The following is a 16,726-nucleotide window of genomic DNA, read 5'->3' as shown; positions in this document are numbered from 1 at the left end:
CTGGGCGATAAGAGTGTGATACAGAGGAAAAGCTGTGTAAATTCTTTGTCCCCTAAGAATGTTTATCACTTAATCTGAGAGCTCTGGTAGCCTCTGCTCAGCAATCGAATAGAATTTGCATAATCGCTGGTGCCTCCTCCTGTTTGGGGTAATTCTTCAACACGTGAGAAATTAAGAACAGCTTCTCAACAAAACTTCCCTTTACTTCTGGGGCCGTGAAAAGTATTTACCAAGGAGGCTGCGACTTTCAGGGGCACCAGGTGAAATGGTGGAGAGAAACTCCAGCTTCTTCCGCTTGGTTGCTTTGTGCTGATGGAAAAGGAAGGCCCTTCTCAAGCAGAGGGGAAGCGCACCACCTGCCAAAGAGACTGCATTCCACGGAATTCTTCACAGACTAAAGTCCTGCGATTGGGCTGCCTGGGGCAGCCGCGGAAGCGCTTTAGCAGGCAAACGGAAAAACGGCCAATGTTGTGTAAAGAAAACATGAGTGCACACACAGAGACACCCCCCTCCCCCAACCTCATACCCACTCCCTGCTGCAACCCTGGCACTGCTCTCAGCGGATCCCAAGTGTTGGCCCCTCGGCTGGCTGGCTTGCTCAGTTGTCAGAGAAGGGCGCTAATGGGCCTTATGGTCCCGGTGGATTAAGCCCTGGGCCATAGTTGCAGCCCAGCTACTGTCTGGCATGCAAATAATACCTGGTTGTGAGCGGGCCTGAGAGATCCAGGCCATTCCATGCTATTGGGTGGGGAGGGAACTGAGTATTTACTGCCTCCTGGATAGTTAAGAGACCTCATTGGATCAAAACCCCTGTTAAGTGGGTATGATTTTATGGATGTGGACCTGGAAGCCTGGGGGGCAAATGATGTGCCCAAGGCTATATGGCTCGTGAGTAGCAGAGCCAGGATTGGTGTCATCCATGCTCTTTGCACTTCACAAGTGGCTTTCAAATTTATGAGACCCAACTTTACATGGGACCCTCACTCTACGAATAGATAAAAGTATTTTATTAATATATTTTGTGAGTTCAAGTATCTTTCAAAGCAAATCAGTGAGAACACTGAAACTGTTTCAGTTAAATAGAAAGCATTTCAAAGCCAAGGTTATGGATGGCAGTTGATATGCATCAACCCCAGCATCCAGTTTATTTCTGTATTTTGCTTTGCTTGCATAGAATAGAGAAATCTTGATTTAATCCAGCTAAGAATTTGCTAACAGCATCAGTTTTGTTTTAAACAAGCCCTCCTCCCAATCCCAGATATTCTTTGGTTACCCAGATGTGACAAGGACTCTTTATCCTGAGGTCTACGTGGACAGAACAGCCCTGGCAGTGCAGGTTAACACACCAAGCATCTGTAAAATCGTATATTTGCACCAATAACACATTCGCATGTTATGTTATTACTTTCGAATGTTCAGTTTTTAGAATAAGCTTAAAGTATGCATCCTTAAAGGAAGGTTAGAATCAAAGCCTTGTGGAGCTCCTTTGCCCCCTAAAACATCTCAAGAATTCCAGGTTCCCCAGAAGTCAGTTTGGAAGCTGCTGTCCTCATCAGCGGCTGCTGCTCGAGGGGCGGTGTCACCTTTGTGCAGGAGAGAGCAGCTTTTCATCTGAGGTCCACACCCCTGAACTGTCACCCAAATCCTGTCCGAGTCACGCTGGAGGCCACCTTCTGGGTTGAGCCTTGCCGCCTTTAGAAAGAGGACATCAGAGGGCAAGGACCACCCCCAACCCCCCGCCCCTGTGCGAGGCAGCTCTTTTCTAAGAACAAATCTGTGCAACCGGAACTGGAGGAGGGGGGCTTGGGCAACATTTGCGAGGAAGCCCATCCTTCTCTCAAAATCCCGACAAGCCCCAAATCTTGACGCCTTGTCTGTGTACATGCAAAGCTTCCCAACCCTTTCAGGACTTGAAGCATAGAAATGATGACATTTGTGCTCCCTTGGCATCACACTGGGGCAAACCAGTTGAAGAGGCTGCTGGGGCCATATTCATGGGCCTGGGGACCGTGGCTGCTTCAGGGGACCGCCCCCGCCCCCGGCCAACCCGGCTGAGGGGATCCACGTGGGCATTTGCTGTGCACTCCGGCCACGGCCAAGCTCTCTAGTTGGGAAGCTCTGGATTGGAGCATCAGCGTTGGGTGGTATGTGGGTTTATTTGTTTTTGGAACTTTGGTCAAATTTCCTCCTTTATCAGTTGGGAAACTGAGACATCGAGAGTTCCAGTCATGAGCTTGCCCTCCACTGTGAAGAGGACTGGCAAAATCCAAGCCACCTCTGTGTATCCCACTTGACACTCACCGCTCCACCCTCCCTGGCTGGCCTTCCCTGGAGTCCCACCCCTCCCTTCCAACCCCCTCCTCCACTCCCACCAAGCTTCTCAGAGCTTGTCCCCTTTTCCGTTCTGCCTGAAGCAGTGAACCGGGGCTTCCATGCTTTCTTTGATCTCCCGCCACCCTCCCAGGCCCCCCGTGCTACTTTTCTTGTGGCCTTCGTTACCATTTCCTACAAAAGGTTACAGCCATCACCTCCAGCCCCCAAGTGCATTCCCTCTTATTCAGCATCCATGTCAACTACCTTCCAGAAACTTCTCTGGAAGGATGACCTTCTTGCCGCACTTTCATCCTCTTTGCACTCTCCGTGGATTTGGTGAGTCCTCCCTGCCCCTGGGAATTCTCCCTTCACTCCCTCGATGCCTTGCTTTCCTGGCTCCCTTAATGTCTCAGTCTCCATCACTGATGCTCTTTTCCTTTTGAACCTTGACTGTGGTCCAGCCCCAAGGTTTTAGGCCTCCTGTGGTTTTCACTCCAGACTCCTTCAGAGAACTTTTCTGCCCTTCACAGGTATAAACACCAGCTATGCCTCCTGAGGTTTCTCAGGTTTTTAGCCCTTGTCCGTCCCCTTCAGCTGACCCCAGTCCGCTTGCAAGTCCCATCATCGACTTGGGTGGAGCATCTCCAGGTGCACTTGGCTCCCTTCCTGAAATTCCCCGTCTCTAGGGCACCGCCTTCCTTTTCCTAGTTCCTCAGTCTCAAGGCCTTAGAGTAAGGCACCCTTGACAACTCTCTTTGTCAACCAATATGGTTAGTTAATCGTAAAACATTTTCTTAATGATTATACAAACACCAGTCACAGAAACCAAGAGAAAAATCTAAGTTGCCCCAGCAAATCAAGCGTCTCAGTCCCAGTCAGGCCTGGCCTGGCAGGTGGGGTTTCCTCGTGGGGTAGCCCTTCTCCCTGGTTTCCCAGCGGGGCCCACGGAGTTCCTCTTTGCTCTGAGGGCTTCTGCAAAGAAGCTGGCATAAGGCTCGCTCCACTGACCTCCCCTCATGACTGCTAACCCCAATGATTCTGAGTGTTTCTGCACTGCCGTTTCTATTTTCTTCACCTTATAAAATATTGCAATAATAATACTCATTTTTAAAGTACACAGTGTTCATGTTAATAAGTTTAAACAATACAGAAATATATCAGAAGTGCTACACTCCTCTTCCAGACTTTCTGTCTTACACTGTGGGGGGAGGGCACTTTGCAAACAAAATTAATATTAAGCATATTTGCATATTTTTCTACAGCTAAACAAGAAATCTTGGATATCTTTTCCCTCAGCATATATAGAGCCACTCATTCTTTTTAAGGCTACATGGTGTTTTAGAGTTGAGATAGACCATCCTTTACTTAGCCAGTCTCCTGTCAGTATACAAATAGGTTTCTATTTTTTTGGCAATGAGAAACACATCGCCAGTGAAAATCTTTCTGTAAATATCTTTGCTTACTTGTGCCCACCTTTTTGTAGGCTACTCTCCTAAAATCGTTCAATTCCCATTTTAAAAGATTAAAGGGCACGCACATTTGAAATGTTGCTAGCTCTCGCCAAAGTGCCCTCTGCAAAGATTATGCTGCACACTGCCATCGACCGTGTGTACGTGTGTACCCTCTTCCCCACATCCTCACTTGCCCTAGATGTTTTTTCCTGCTTCTTGACTGAGAAGTTGTAGTTACAGCTCTATCTGTAGAAACCCAGTAAGCAGAAGTTCCCCTTTGGCTTTCATTGCACAAAACCAAATGTGACCCAACCAGTGCTGTGTCTTGCTGCAAGAAAACTTTCTAACTGAGCAAAAGCCCCGTGGCTTCCCTCACGGTCAGGGCTCCTAGAGGACATGCTTTGTTGGTTCGCTCTTGAAAGCAGCGGTCGTCCTTTGTAGAGTTTGATATTCAGTTGAGCATCCCTTCTGTTCTTTATCTCTGCCCTTTCCCCAGACTCCATCAGCAGGCAGGGCTCCCTTATTATGCACTGTCTTCTGGCAGTGATGCTATGGAGATAACAGCTTAAATTCTTAGCTTCTGAACTCCTGTAGAGACTTTGTGATTCTATAGTAGAGAAGAAAGTCTTGAAAGCCACGGAGAGTTACAAGAATTGTTGGATTGGCGTTTTTGCTTTGTTTTTGTCCTTTATTCTAAAAGCTACCCTTTACATTTTAAGAGCCAAAATGCTGGAGGACTTTGCACACAGCCAGCACCATCAGCAGAGGGACAGTGCATCTTGACATAAACATTTTTTTCCATAGAAAAAAGAGGTGGGGGGAGGGGGAATGTTGACCAGCAGGTATCAATAGAAAAGGAAGAACTAGAGGGGATATGACTTGGTTTTGAGGCTGGAAGGTCATGGAGAAGAAATCCAGAACCCTACCGCTCTGGGCTGAGCCCCAGTGTAAGAGAAACCCCCATAAGTTTGAGGGAAACCCTGATCTAGAAACCATTGCCTGGCTTCCAGCAATTAACCTGGGAGACTGCAGTCCCCGTAGAGAAGTGAGGTGTTCAACAAGGCACCTGAGGAGGAGAGATAGTGTCTGAGAGTGTTGTCCGGCCAGGTGGGCCCAAGGGCGGGCACACCTCACAGAGTCCCTCACACCCCATCATGGGGAGGTGATGGCTTCCAAGCTCTCTGAGCTCCCAGAAGTAATGAAAGGGCCAGCTCATTGGAAGAGACTTCAGGCTGGGACAACTAGGGTACAGATCAAGTGGCATATGGACATGAAAAGCAGAGGGTGGGGCTTCCCTGGTGGCGCAGTGGTTAAGAATCTGCCTGCCAATGCAGGGGACACAGGTTCGAGCCGTGGTCCTGGAGGATCCCACATGCCACGGAACAGCTAAGCCTGTGAGCCACAAGTACTGAGCCTGCGCTCTAGAGCCCGTGCTCCGCAACGGGAGAAGCCACCGCAATGAGAAGCCCGCGCACGGCAACGAGGAGTGGACCCCCGGTCGCCGCAACTAGAGAAAGCCCGTGCGCAGCAACCAAGACCCAATGCAGCCAAAAATAAATTAAATAAAAAAGCAAAAAAACCCAAAAAACTACGTTGTAGAGGCACAAATGCCAACCAGTGCCATTAAAAAAAAAAAAAAAAAAAGCAGAGGGTGGCATTCCTTGGCCAAGCAGAGCAAATTTCTCCTCCGTAGAGGCCAGAGAGATAGGAAGATGACCACGGACCAGGCACTCACCACCAGCCACCCCATCCTTGCTGCTGTGATGTCACGGAAGCCTCCCCAGATGCCACCCAGGCAAAAGGGAAGGTTGAGAGTAGTAATTACCCAAGAGCCACTAGTCATTTTCCAGAAGAACTATACTGTGAGCAAGACACTTTTCCAGTCTAGAGAGAAACGGGGCTTTACGAGCTAAACTGAGCTCAGTTTAAAAAAATAAAAAGAGAATTAACCTTTTGTATGCCAGAGTACAGTCACAAAACAATACCCATGACAAGTGCAAAAGGAAAAGTAACAGCTTGCTGCAGTGTCCTCGACATGGCATTTCCAGGAGCACAGCTGGACTAAACCAGCCACCCTAACTCTTGCTTCCCTTTGTCACCAGTGCAACATCTTTGCAGGATGCATGTCCGGGAATGGAGCTAATTGACTCCAGAGGCAATGAACTTGGGGCACTTGTCAAGTCTGCAATGCTCTCCACTCAGTGAGTCTAAGCCAGGGTAGAAGGAGGACCAGATCTTCAGAGACCTCACGGCAGAGCTTTGGTCATTATCTCCTCCTCCCTTCTTTGCCGGCCGGCCGGTTCCTTATTTGCTGCTTTAGTATCAGCACAGGTGTCACTCCCTCCAGATATCTTCCCCCAGTCTTCACCTCCCTCTCTCCACCAGGCTGGTGAGGCTCTCTTTGTGCTCTCACACTCTGTCTCGCACAGAGTAGGCCCTTGGTAGGTGCTGATTGAATGAATGGGTCTAGCAGGAGAGCACACATGAACCCCAAAAACTCTAACCCGGAGCAGGTTTTGGTAAGAGCTCTCAGCCTTGGGAGTAGAGGTGAAATGGATTCTGGGGAACAAGAACAGGGTATCTGCTGGTAAACAGTCTTTCAAGAGGAACACAAAGCCCAGATTCCTTAATGTCCATGTGTGATGGAAGGCCCGGGCTGCACTCCTATTAACTGCTCTTTTTATTACAAGCATGGAGAATAGGTAGGCATTGTGCCCTGTCTTGGGGTTTGTAAGATGATATCTGACATTCTAGAAGCTTCTGCTTCCAACACAGCCTGCTAAGAGCAGAAGGTCCTTTCTCAGATGGCAGACAGCCTTGATGCTAAAAAAGGCATCCCTGGAAATAGCAGAGTCTACCTTTCAGTCTTTGAAAGGCAAGGTGTTGAGATAGGAGTTGGGTGATATTTGATGGGTGTCTGGTGGTGCAGGGGGCCCAGCTGGGACTGAAGTCGAGTATCCCCGTCATTCTCAGGTCCAGACGTGCTCTTTGCACGCGGGACCTGGAAGCCTCTTAGAGAAATCCCAAGAGAGGAGCCCAGAAGGATAAGCCTGGCTCAGGGGAGAGGGATTTGGAATTCAAAGGGGTTTTTTGCTTGTTTGTTTTATTACTTGTCTCTTGGCCCAGCCCTGTACGGTTCAAGGTGAATCCTAGGGCGGGAAGCAGGCATAAAGGAAGCCGCGCTGCATCAGGACCACCCTGTAAACGCAACCAGAAGGGGCGAGAGGCACTTAGCTGCGGACCACAGCACAGCTCCGGCACCTCCAAGCTACGTGGCCCTCCCCCCGCACCAGCACCGGCAACGGCGCCCGGGGCTTTGGTACCCACAGCGGTGGCGTGGCTGCAGCCCCTCTCTAAGTGCCTGGTGGAGCTGATGGTGGTCTCTGCAAGGGCAGCCTGTTGGAGGGCCGCCGTGTGGGGCACTGTCACCCAACTTAGCAGAACCAGAGGCTGGGGCAGTGGGTGCAGGAAAAGGAAAAGAAAATTAATGGCAGGCATCCTCTGCATATAACCAGATTTATTTATGAGCACATGAGAGACAGAGACTTCCAGAAATACTTGTCATTGGTTGGGGTCATCCTGCAGAAGTACAAGGCAAGAGTCAATAAAATTCCAGTTAAGCCCCAGCTGACACGACCTGGGAAAACATGAGACTCGTGGAATTTTTCATTGGTACCTCTTCTCTCACCCCAAGTTCCTACCCCACCCCTGGCTAATTTTCCTCAAAACTGAAAAACATTTCTTCAAAGGCATGTAAATGTCTTCGGCAAGTCTCAGGAGCTCCCAACAGTACATAGCTGCAAACCACAGCCGCCTCCCGCTGGTGGGTATTCTGCTTTGAATTTGGGGGAGGAAAGGAATGCACTTAGGGACACCGGCTCCAGGGAAGGACAGCAGAGCCAACTGGCCGCCCCCAGGCTCCCAACTCTCCACCCTTTCCCACGCAGCCTACAGACCGAAATCCCCCAGGGTCCTGGAGGCTGCTTTTGGAGAGTGGCTGTGCAGACTGGCCAATTGTTGCCTGCACACCCTTCTATCACGCCCTTCAGCCAAGGAGCCAAGGGTCTTAACTTCAGTTGCTCAACTAAGGGCTATTTTTCTGGGCTGCAAGTCCTTGTCTGGTGTGAATACGCAGAACGGAGCCAGGAGTGCAAGTGTATTGATGTCGTTCCAACGAGGCCGTGAGCCCCAGCTCTTTGCAAAATCCCATCTGGGTTTTATTTTGCAGATGCCACGGCCCTTTTTCTGTGTAACTAGGGAGCGTTTGGGAGAACAGCTCTCAGCTTACACATAGGAGGCCCCAAGGGTGGAGCCTGTATTTGGGGTCCTCAGGTTCCCCACACAGAGGTCACTGGCCTGACTCCACCCCAAGCTTCGTTCGGTGTCTGGGTGAGCATCGCCACTGAGGCTGGGCCAGATCCCACCTCTCCACCTGAGCTGGTGGTCTCCCAGGTGAGAGGTCAGAAAAGGAGCCTGGGTGCTTCCCTGGTGGTGCAGTCTTAAGAATCTGCCTGCCAGTGCAGGGGACAGGGGTTCTAGCCCTGGTCCGGGAAGATCCCACATGCCACAGAGCAACTAAGCCCATGCGCCACGACTACTGAGCCTGCAAGCCACAACTACTGAAGCCCGCGTGCCTAGAGCCCGTGCTCCGCAACAAGAGAAGCCACCACAACGAGAAGCCCGTGCACCGCAACTGAGAGTAGCCCCTGCTCACTGCAAGTAGAGAAAGCCCACGCATAGCAACGAAGACCCAAACCAGCCAAAAATAAATAAATAAATTTTATAAATAAATAAATATTTTTTTCAAAAAAAGAAAGAAAGAAAAGGAGCCTGTGTGTGCCCTCAGGCCCGTTTCGCTCTGAAATGGCCAGCCTTTGGTGTCCCTGGCCTCCAGTTCAGGCCACCTTTGTGAGTCCCGGGAGCACAGAGGTATGAACCAAGCTCACCAACTCATGTGTGCTCAGACTCCTGTGGGCTGGGCCATGTCAGTACGTTTTTGTTTTTTTTTGTTTTTTGTTTTTTTTGGCGGTACGCGGGCCTCTCACTGTTGTGGCCTCTCCCGTTGCGGAGCACAGGCTCCGGACGTGCAGGCTCAGCGGCCATGACTCACGGGCCTAGCTGCTCCGCGGCACGTGGGATCTTCCTGGACCGGGGCACGAACCCGTGTCCCCTGCATCGGCAGGCGGACTCTGAACCACTGCGCCACCAGGGAAGCCCCAGTACATCTTTTTAATGCAGTTTCCTTCTTTATCGAATATGGCAGTTCCCTTTCCATGCTCTTTGAAACCAATAACCTTAATCGTAAGACACTTAAGGAAACAAAATAAAGTCCTATTTTTTTAAGCATTTTGGTTGACATGGGTGTATGTGAACGGAAGGGGGGACCTGGTTTAATAATAAGGCCAAGCCACTGCCTCGTGGTGCCCGGAGCCCAGAGACCCAGGGGGCTGAGACCGCAAGGTACCTGGGGCCCTGGGCACACGCGCCAGCGCACTGGAGCCCGCAGTGCTTTTAATCTGCTGTCTGGCTGGGTTTACTGAAAACAAGCTGCTCCAAAAACAATAAGCAGCCGCCGTTGTGGGGGGTCACGCCCTGCTCTTGTCTGACTCAACTCCTGTTTGGGCATCAGCTTAATTTAGTGGAGAAAAAGGGAAAATGGAGGATTGGCATTCATTGTGACGCAGCTTTGTTCCTCAGACCCTGCTGGGAGAGGCCTCAGAAGCCAGAAGCCAAGTCCTATGAGGACACCAGTCTCTGTGATCCAGGCAGGGGATGATGGCCGCTCGGAAAGGACAGCTTTGAGGAGAGGCCACTCTTTCGGCAGGGTCCGTGGTCTCGTTTTGTGCAAGTCACCCCGGATTTCTAGGTGCAACCCACATGCTCCTCAGAAGAAGACCTGTCTTCGAAGCCAGGCCAGGAGGGGGTAAAGTGGAATCCGTTGTCTTTCCCAAGCCTTGGTTGGAGTTTTTTGTTTTTTTTTTAAGAAACGTCCTTTGGAAAACATTCCGTCAGAAGATGTAGGACAACGATGAGCCCAGGGCATGGGGCTCTTCCCAAGGACTATAGCAGATATGCAGGGCAGACTCATGGCTCAGGGCTGACGAAACACAGCTGTCTTCCAGGGTCTGTGCCACATGGCTCCCATGAGGTTACAAAGGAAGTCCCTCTGCTCTCCCACCCAGGGGCACTCATGGGCAGGCTGAAGTCAGATGGTTCCTGTTGTAAGAACCCCTCTGCTCATCTCCAGCAGGACTGCCACGAGTTCACGGAGATGCAAGTGCAGGCAGGACACCTGGGCCTGGCCGGGCGTGCCCTGCACGTTCTCCTCTGAACCCAAGCAGCTTCCAGTCAGCTCCAGCTTATCTTTGAGCTCTTTGAAGACAGTCTGGACAGGAGAGGACAAACCTGGGGTCCCAGGTGTCTTCTGATTGGCTCAGCAGGGTTCTGGGAACCATGGAGGGGAAGACTTTGGTGCAGCTTCTCCGTCAGCGTCAGGTCCCCGGGCTGAATTCCTCTTCAAGCCCCTCCAGTTTCCTTTGTGTGTATCAGTGCTGGGCTCCTCTGTAAGGAAGGAGGCCAGGGTATGCAATCATTCTGCGCTTTGGGGGCTCCTTGGCAATTGTCCTGAGGCCTGAGGATGTCCTGATCTCTATTAAAGCCAAGATATTCTTCTGGGTTGGGGAGAGGTTATGTTGGGGATCAGACAGAACTGTCATAGGCTGGAGCTCAGGACATAGATGCTTCCTGGGTCCAGTTTGATGGCTGAGATGCCCACATGAAGTCCTGGGCCACCTGCTTGATGACCCCAGTGCCAAGGAGGAAGGGGTGCCTCAAAGGTGTCCCCTTGATCTGCCTGGACCCTCCAAAGCTGGCAGCTTCACACTCCCTTGCTCACTTCGGCAGCTTTGATGTCTCTGTGGATCTGTCAGAATGTGAGTAATCTAAGCCCTTCAGAATTCCCCTGAGAAGGTGGCAACTCAGGGCTCCCCCTAGATTCCATGTTTTAGCGGGTCCAGGTGGCGATCCCCCCCAAGACAGTCCACAACGATCCAGGCTTTGGTGGAGACAGTGGCTGCGCTGGCCTAGCACGATGACCTTCCTCAGTCTCATCCTCCTCTTCCGGACTGATGACCTTGGAAGAGGGAGCAATTGCCATCTTCCTGGACACCTCCTCCCAGCTGGCCAAGCTTAGGGAAGAGTTCTCAGGATCTACATGGGAATGCTGGTGGGCAAACTCCCTCTAGGGCGCCGAGTCCTGCCACTGCCAGCAGACCGCCTTTCCACACCCCCAGGAAGCTCTTAGATTCCTCCCGTGATGCCCCGGGCTGGGGGCAGTCTGGGATGTGCAGATGGTGAGGTCAACAGGGGTAGGGAATTGTAGCCACACAGTTGGCCCAATCTCTAAGACCCACTGCTTACAGTACGTCCTTGCAGGAACCATTGATCCAGGACTGTGCACGCTTGATTTTATAATCTGTTCCCACAGGTCCTGAATGAATGACCTCCAGCACACAGGCACGTACCAGGTTTTAGTCTCTATGGAGGGGATGATCCTGGGCTTTCTGGTCACAGTAAGCTGCATTGTACCAGCTGTGTGACTTGGGGCAAGTCAAATTCCTTCTCCGTTTCCTTACCTGAAAGTGATGAGTGAGGAGGGTAGGAGGGCTGAACTTTCCCAGCAAATCTCGAACATCTACCTGCTCGAAATTTGGACTTCACCAGTTCCCAAGCAGGACAAGGATCCTTTGTTTTTGCAAGGACACAGACTGGCCTGCTATGGTGGGGCGTGCAGCACGCCCACCTCTCATCTAGCCAGGGAAGTCCCTAGTCCACGGCACTGCTCCTCTCCAGAGCTGGCACCTGTGGGCTAGGTCTGAGCAAGCTCCAGCTTGAGGCCCTAGTTGGGCACCCATCAGAAACCCCCAGGGTACAGTGGCTGGTGGGAGGTGGGGACTTCCTATACTTACTGATAATCAGGGAGGTCTCTGTTAGAAACAGTACTCGAACTTTCTAGTACTTTTAGATTTGAGAACAGCCCAGTTCTACAGCCGGCAGCTACTGCAACGAGTTCCCACTCAGACAGGGCTTCTCTGTCTAAGGAGGAAGTCCCCCGTCTGAAAAGCTGTGACCCCCACCAGGGAGCCCCTGGCACTTCAGACAGCCGGTGGGCAGCCTGCTGAGCCCGTCCATCTGGTTCGAGGTCCAGTCTGCGCCCACGCAGAATTTTCCTGCCAGGTGTGGCCACGGCCCGTTCCGCTGAGCACCCAGGCCAGGGAGTGATGCGCTCCTCCCAGCTCCGCCCCCACCCCCCAGCCCCTGAGCCCCCTGAGGAGAAACGGAGTAGGTGCTCTTTTCCTCCGGGGCAGAAATGAGAGCCAGACACAAACTGAGAGCCCGCCCGGCTGAGCCAAGAGGCGGCTGGAACCATACGAAGCACATTAACTATTAATAATTTCCAGTTGTTTGCTCGCTGGGTTCAGCCGTCTCCCCCGGCCTCTGCGGGCCCGGGCTCTACTCTGCCTCCCGCCCGACGCCAGGGCTCGAGATACGAGCGCCTGCCGGCCTGGCTGGGCCAGGGCGAGGGGACAAGGCGCCCTCGGGCCCGGCGCAAGACGGGTACAGGGTCGGCTTGCTGCGGGGCGGGTGGCCGAGCGGAGCGGGGGGCCGAGCGGAGCGGGGGGCCGGGCCGGCGCCCCCCGTTCCTGTGATCGGCCGCTCGGGGCTGGCTGAGCGGCCGGGCGGAGCGCAGCGCGGGCTGCGCACGGCGGGAGCTCAGCGGCCCCTGGCGCCCGGCCTGGCGGCTCCGCCACTGCGGGTGGGCGGGGCGGGCGGGGCGGGCCCCGGGCGGGGCGGGGCAGAGGGCGGGCCCGGGAGCGCGGAGACCGGCGGACCCGGACGGCGCGCGGGCGGCGGGCAGGGAGGGCGGCCGGCGGGCAGCGGCCCCGGCCCCGCCGCGCGCACCGCCATGGTGGGCCGGCTGAGCCTGCAGGATGTGCCCGAGCTCGTGGACGCGAAGAAGAAGGGCGACGGCGTCCTGGACAGTCCGGACTCGGGGCTGCCCCCCAGCCCGAGCCCCAGCCACTGGGCGCTCGCGGCGGCCGGGGGCGGCGGCGGCGGCGGGGAGCGGGCGCCGGCCCCCGGGGCGCTGGAGCCCGACGCGGCGGCCACCCCCGCGGCCCCGGTGAGTGACCTCGCCTCGGCCCCTCCCCCCATCCTCTGCATTCCCCCGCGCCCAGGCCCCGGAGACCCCCAGGCGGTCGTGTCTGCCCTACCGGGGCACGCTGTCCCCGCCGCCGCCCGCCCGTCGGCCAGCGCTGGGAGCCCGCCCGTGGCCAGCGCTGGGAGCCCGGGGCGGGAGGCGCGGCGAGAGCCTGGCCAGCTGGAGCCGGTGGCTGGAAAATTGTCATCGCCTGGGAGGCCCGGGAGCCCCGGGAAAGGCGACCACCGCCTCCTCCCTTCGGGGTGATGGCCCCCGGGGCTGCCAGGCTGCGGCTCGGCCACATTCCTGACCCTGCCGGGCTGGAGGGGTCCGGGAACACCGAGAGCAGACTTCCCCCAGGCACCTCCGGGCTTTGCCCTCGCCCCCGGTGGCTCCAACGGGCCTGCTTCCCCTCCCGGTGGGTGTTGGGGAGAGGGGTGTACTCGGGCTCCCCGATTCAGAGAGCAAAGGGGGCCAGCTTTGGGGGACTGTTAGTGGCCTTGGAGGGGACCTTGTCGGATCCGTGGCCCCTCTTTTCCCGTCACCTAACCCGTGTCTGACCCATGATGGGTGGGAGGCCTTTAGGTGGGTGGAAACTCTCAAAAATGCGTCCTTTTGCTTTAATTTAAAATTTTTATTTAAAGAAGAAACACCAGGTCCCTTTTACCTTAGAAATGGCTCACATGGTGGTGTTTATTGCCTTTACCTAGAGCCCAGGGGACCCACATCCTGCCTACAGTCAAGCTAAAAGTGGGACTCTGAGGCCACCCCTCCCCCTTGGGGATGGGTGTTTGCAGCCTTCTCCCCTGGGTGAGGTAGTCAGCGGCAGCTGCTGCTCCTCCGGGACCCACCCACTTTGATGGTGCCTGGAATTCTTGACCAATGATCCTGTCTCTCGGTGGACATCAGTGCATCCTCTCATTTCCATTTAGAAGGCAGTACTTGCTTCATCTTGGCCTTCAGAACCCTCGCCATCTGGCCCTTTTCAGCCTCATCTTCCACATCCCCTGACCACAGGCAGATACACACATCGGTGCCTCCGATGCTCCTCCTCCCCCTGGTGTGCCTTTTCCCTCCCAGCCATCCCCTTCTACCTCTCCCAACACCCAGCTGGCTTTTCCACCTGTCAAACCCTTGCCAGCCCTGCAGTGCCCAACTTGTCACCTCCTCTGGGAAGTCTTCCTGGATGCTTCCCAGAGCCATGCCAAAGGCTGTGACTTCGTCCCCTTTCCCTGGTAGGCCCCTTGTTCATGCGTAGAACCCCTGCTGCCCCGCCCCACTCCCAGCCTGCGCTGGAGCAGGCTGGGTGCTCAGGGAGCTTGGGTGGCAGGGATGAGGGAGCAGAGGAAGCAGGAGCAAGAGAACCAAGTGCTTGTCTGGATACCTGTGATTGCTGGGTGGCACCTACCTCCTCTTGGTGGCTGCGTTGTCCTGCAGCCCCCAGGACTCCCGGAAGGCACCCTCAGGTTGGGGAGTGTCTGGCAGCTAGAGAGCTTGGGGCAGCGCAGGGCCCCCTGTCACTGCTGGGGGCTGTTTCCTAAAGCTCTGCGGCAGCTGGTGCCCACACCTTACCCCCTCCCCCAGCTGGGTTCTCAAGCCCCATTGGGGGCTTATTAAGCTCTCCCCCCACCAAGTTCAGGGCTGGACCCTGGGGTCCCCCTGCCTCTCCCTGACCTACCTGGTCCCCTTCGGCTTTTGCATGTCCACCCTATGCCCCCACTTGACACCTTGTCCTGGTAACATAAGAGTCTTAGAGTCAACCTTCTAGACACATCTGCTTCCTGGAAGACATGGGGGTGGGGCTGCCACCGCCATACCCTGGCCCAAGTGTAGGTTCTTCTCTCAAATCAGGCAAAGAAAATGACAGCTCCCAGTTAGCCCAGGACCCCAAAGGGCTGCTCTCTGTTGCTCGCTTAACAGAGAAGCCCTGATTCCAGTCAGGTCAGGTGAAAACCCAGCAGCTGTGTGGGGGATGGTCCCGTCTCTTACTCAGGCTACTTGGTGAATCAGAAAGCCCAGTGCTCTGACCAGGCTGGAAGGCGGTAAAACCCTGGGATGCTGTGTTCTGGCTCTTTGAGTTTTCTGGATAGTGGAAGGTGACATAGAGAACTTTCTGGTGTTCATCTTCCCAGTGAGTTTGCAGATTCCTCCATCTTGGCTGGGTATTGATCTGGTGGCCTCAGAGGCAGAGGACATGGGGGAAGTTGGACTGAATCTTCAGTGTAAAAAAAAAAAAAAATCCCTTGTAGCATTTCTCTGTGTTGGTTTTGGCCTTTTCTGAAGAGTTGCTGAGACAATGACAGGGTTGGGGGCACACAGTTGAAGGTTCTGGTTAGTGAAGTCCCAGTTCATGGCGGTTTTCTCACCGCCTTGCTGCGGGATGATGCAGCAGCCCCGGGGTCCGGCAGCGGTCACGACGCTGAGCTGTAATTTTCCTCTTTTCATCCTTCCACAAAACCTCATCGATGGAAAGGGACACCCCCTGGGTGTGCAGATAAGGTCACAGGGCATATGCTGTGACTCTACTGAGAGCACACATTCATGATAGGCCTGGGATTCGAGCAGACCTCTTGGCATCCTCTGTGCCCTGTACAGTGGTCTTCCCATGCTGTGGGTCAGCCCTTCGCTGGCATCATTCCCTGGAGGGTGACACAAATCTCAACTGGGCCCATCAGCTGGAGGCTAGAGCCAGAACCTTCTGCGGGGAAAGCATCGGATGGGCCTGTGATCTAACTGCATTTTCTATAGTTGCAGAATCCAGCTTCTCTCCCCAACGCCCTGGGCTCTGGCTGCTCGCCAAGGTTATGCCCCCTGTCGTTTGGCGAAGGAGTGGAGTTTGACCCCTTACCACCAACTGAAGTAAGGTAAATATAGCGGGCCCTGATTTCAATTTATTTCTATTTTCAATTTTTTGTTCCTGTAATTAACGCTTGTTATTAAAAAAAAAAAAAAAAGTCAATGACAAAAGTGTGCCAAAGACTCGTATAGTTTGGTGGGTACTCTTTCGGATGTTTTTTCTGTACTCGAACCATTTGAATATAGATACACTTATTAAAATAAAAACGAGATCGTGTTATACATAAAGTCCTGCAACTTGCTTTTTGCACTTCACTTATCATGGCCATCAGATGTTTAAAAATTTGTAATAGAGTAATTCCTCTTTCCAGAAGCTTCTTTCCACATCTCCCCACCCCCACCCCAGTGTCAAGGTGCTGTGACCTTGCCTCAGGTTCTGATTTCACTGGGCAAGTAGTGTTGTTCTTCCTCGGGGAATTTATCATCCAGGCTCATCTGGGGGCAGAGATCCATTGAGAGGCTCCATTAAAGATATGTCTCTTTAGAGAACGGAATTTTACTTTTGGTAGCTGGTGGCTTTAGAGATGGAGTTCCACTGCATGAATACAAAGGCCCCTTTGACACAGAACAAAGGAGGCTCACCAGTTTGGAGGTGAGCAGTTCAGCCTTTTATTCCTGAGGAGCTTGTATTTTGAACAAAATGGGGACATGACTTCATGACATGAGCTTCCCAGCCTTTTAACCTACTTGCCCAAGGCGAAGAGATGTTTCCACTGGACTCATTTTAAAAAAGAGTGCCGATTCTTACTCCCTGACCAGTGGGTAGGGGCTGGCGAGGGGCAGTGCTGTTCAGTTCGTCTATGTGTGATGCTTGTGCATATTTTTTTTTTTTTTTTTTTTTTTTTTTTTTTTTCTTGCGTTATGCGGGCCTCTCACTGTTGTGGCCTCTCCCATTTGCGGAGCACAG

General features: G+C 53.5%; 1 protein-coding gene across 1 annotated transcript in view; it reads left to right on the top strand.

The window, feature by feature from the left end:
- Positions 1-12,729: 12,729 nt before the first annotated feature.
- RFLNB (refilin B) overlaps positions 12,730-16,726 on the top strand; it is a 5,519-nt gene continuing 1,522 nt past the window's right edge. Inside the window, exons 1-2 of the mRNA XM_007454258.1 lie at positions 12,730-12,945; positions 15,718-15,827. Coding sequence (XP_007454320.1) covers positions 12,730-12,945; positions 15,718-15,827 — 326 coding nt within the window. The remainder of the gene's footprint in view (positions 12,946-15,717; positions 15,828-16,726) is intronic.

Source organism: Lipotes vexillifer, unplaced genomic scaffold (genome assembly GCF_000442215.2).
Source record: "Lipotes vexillifer unplaced genomic scaffold, Lipotes_vexillifer_v1.1 scaffold680, whole genome shotgun sequence".
Lineage (NCBI taxonomy): Eukaryota > Metazoa > Chordata > Mammalia > Artiodactyla > Lipotidae > Lipotes > Lipotes vexillifer.
The sequence above is the reverse complement of the archived record's forward strand: the minus strand, read 5'-3'. Positions and strand labels throughout refer to the sequence as shown.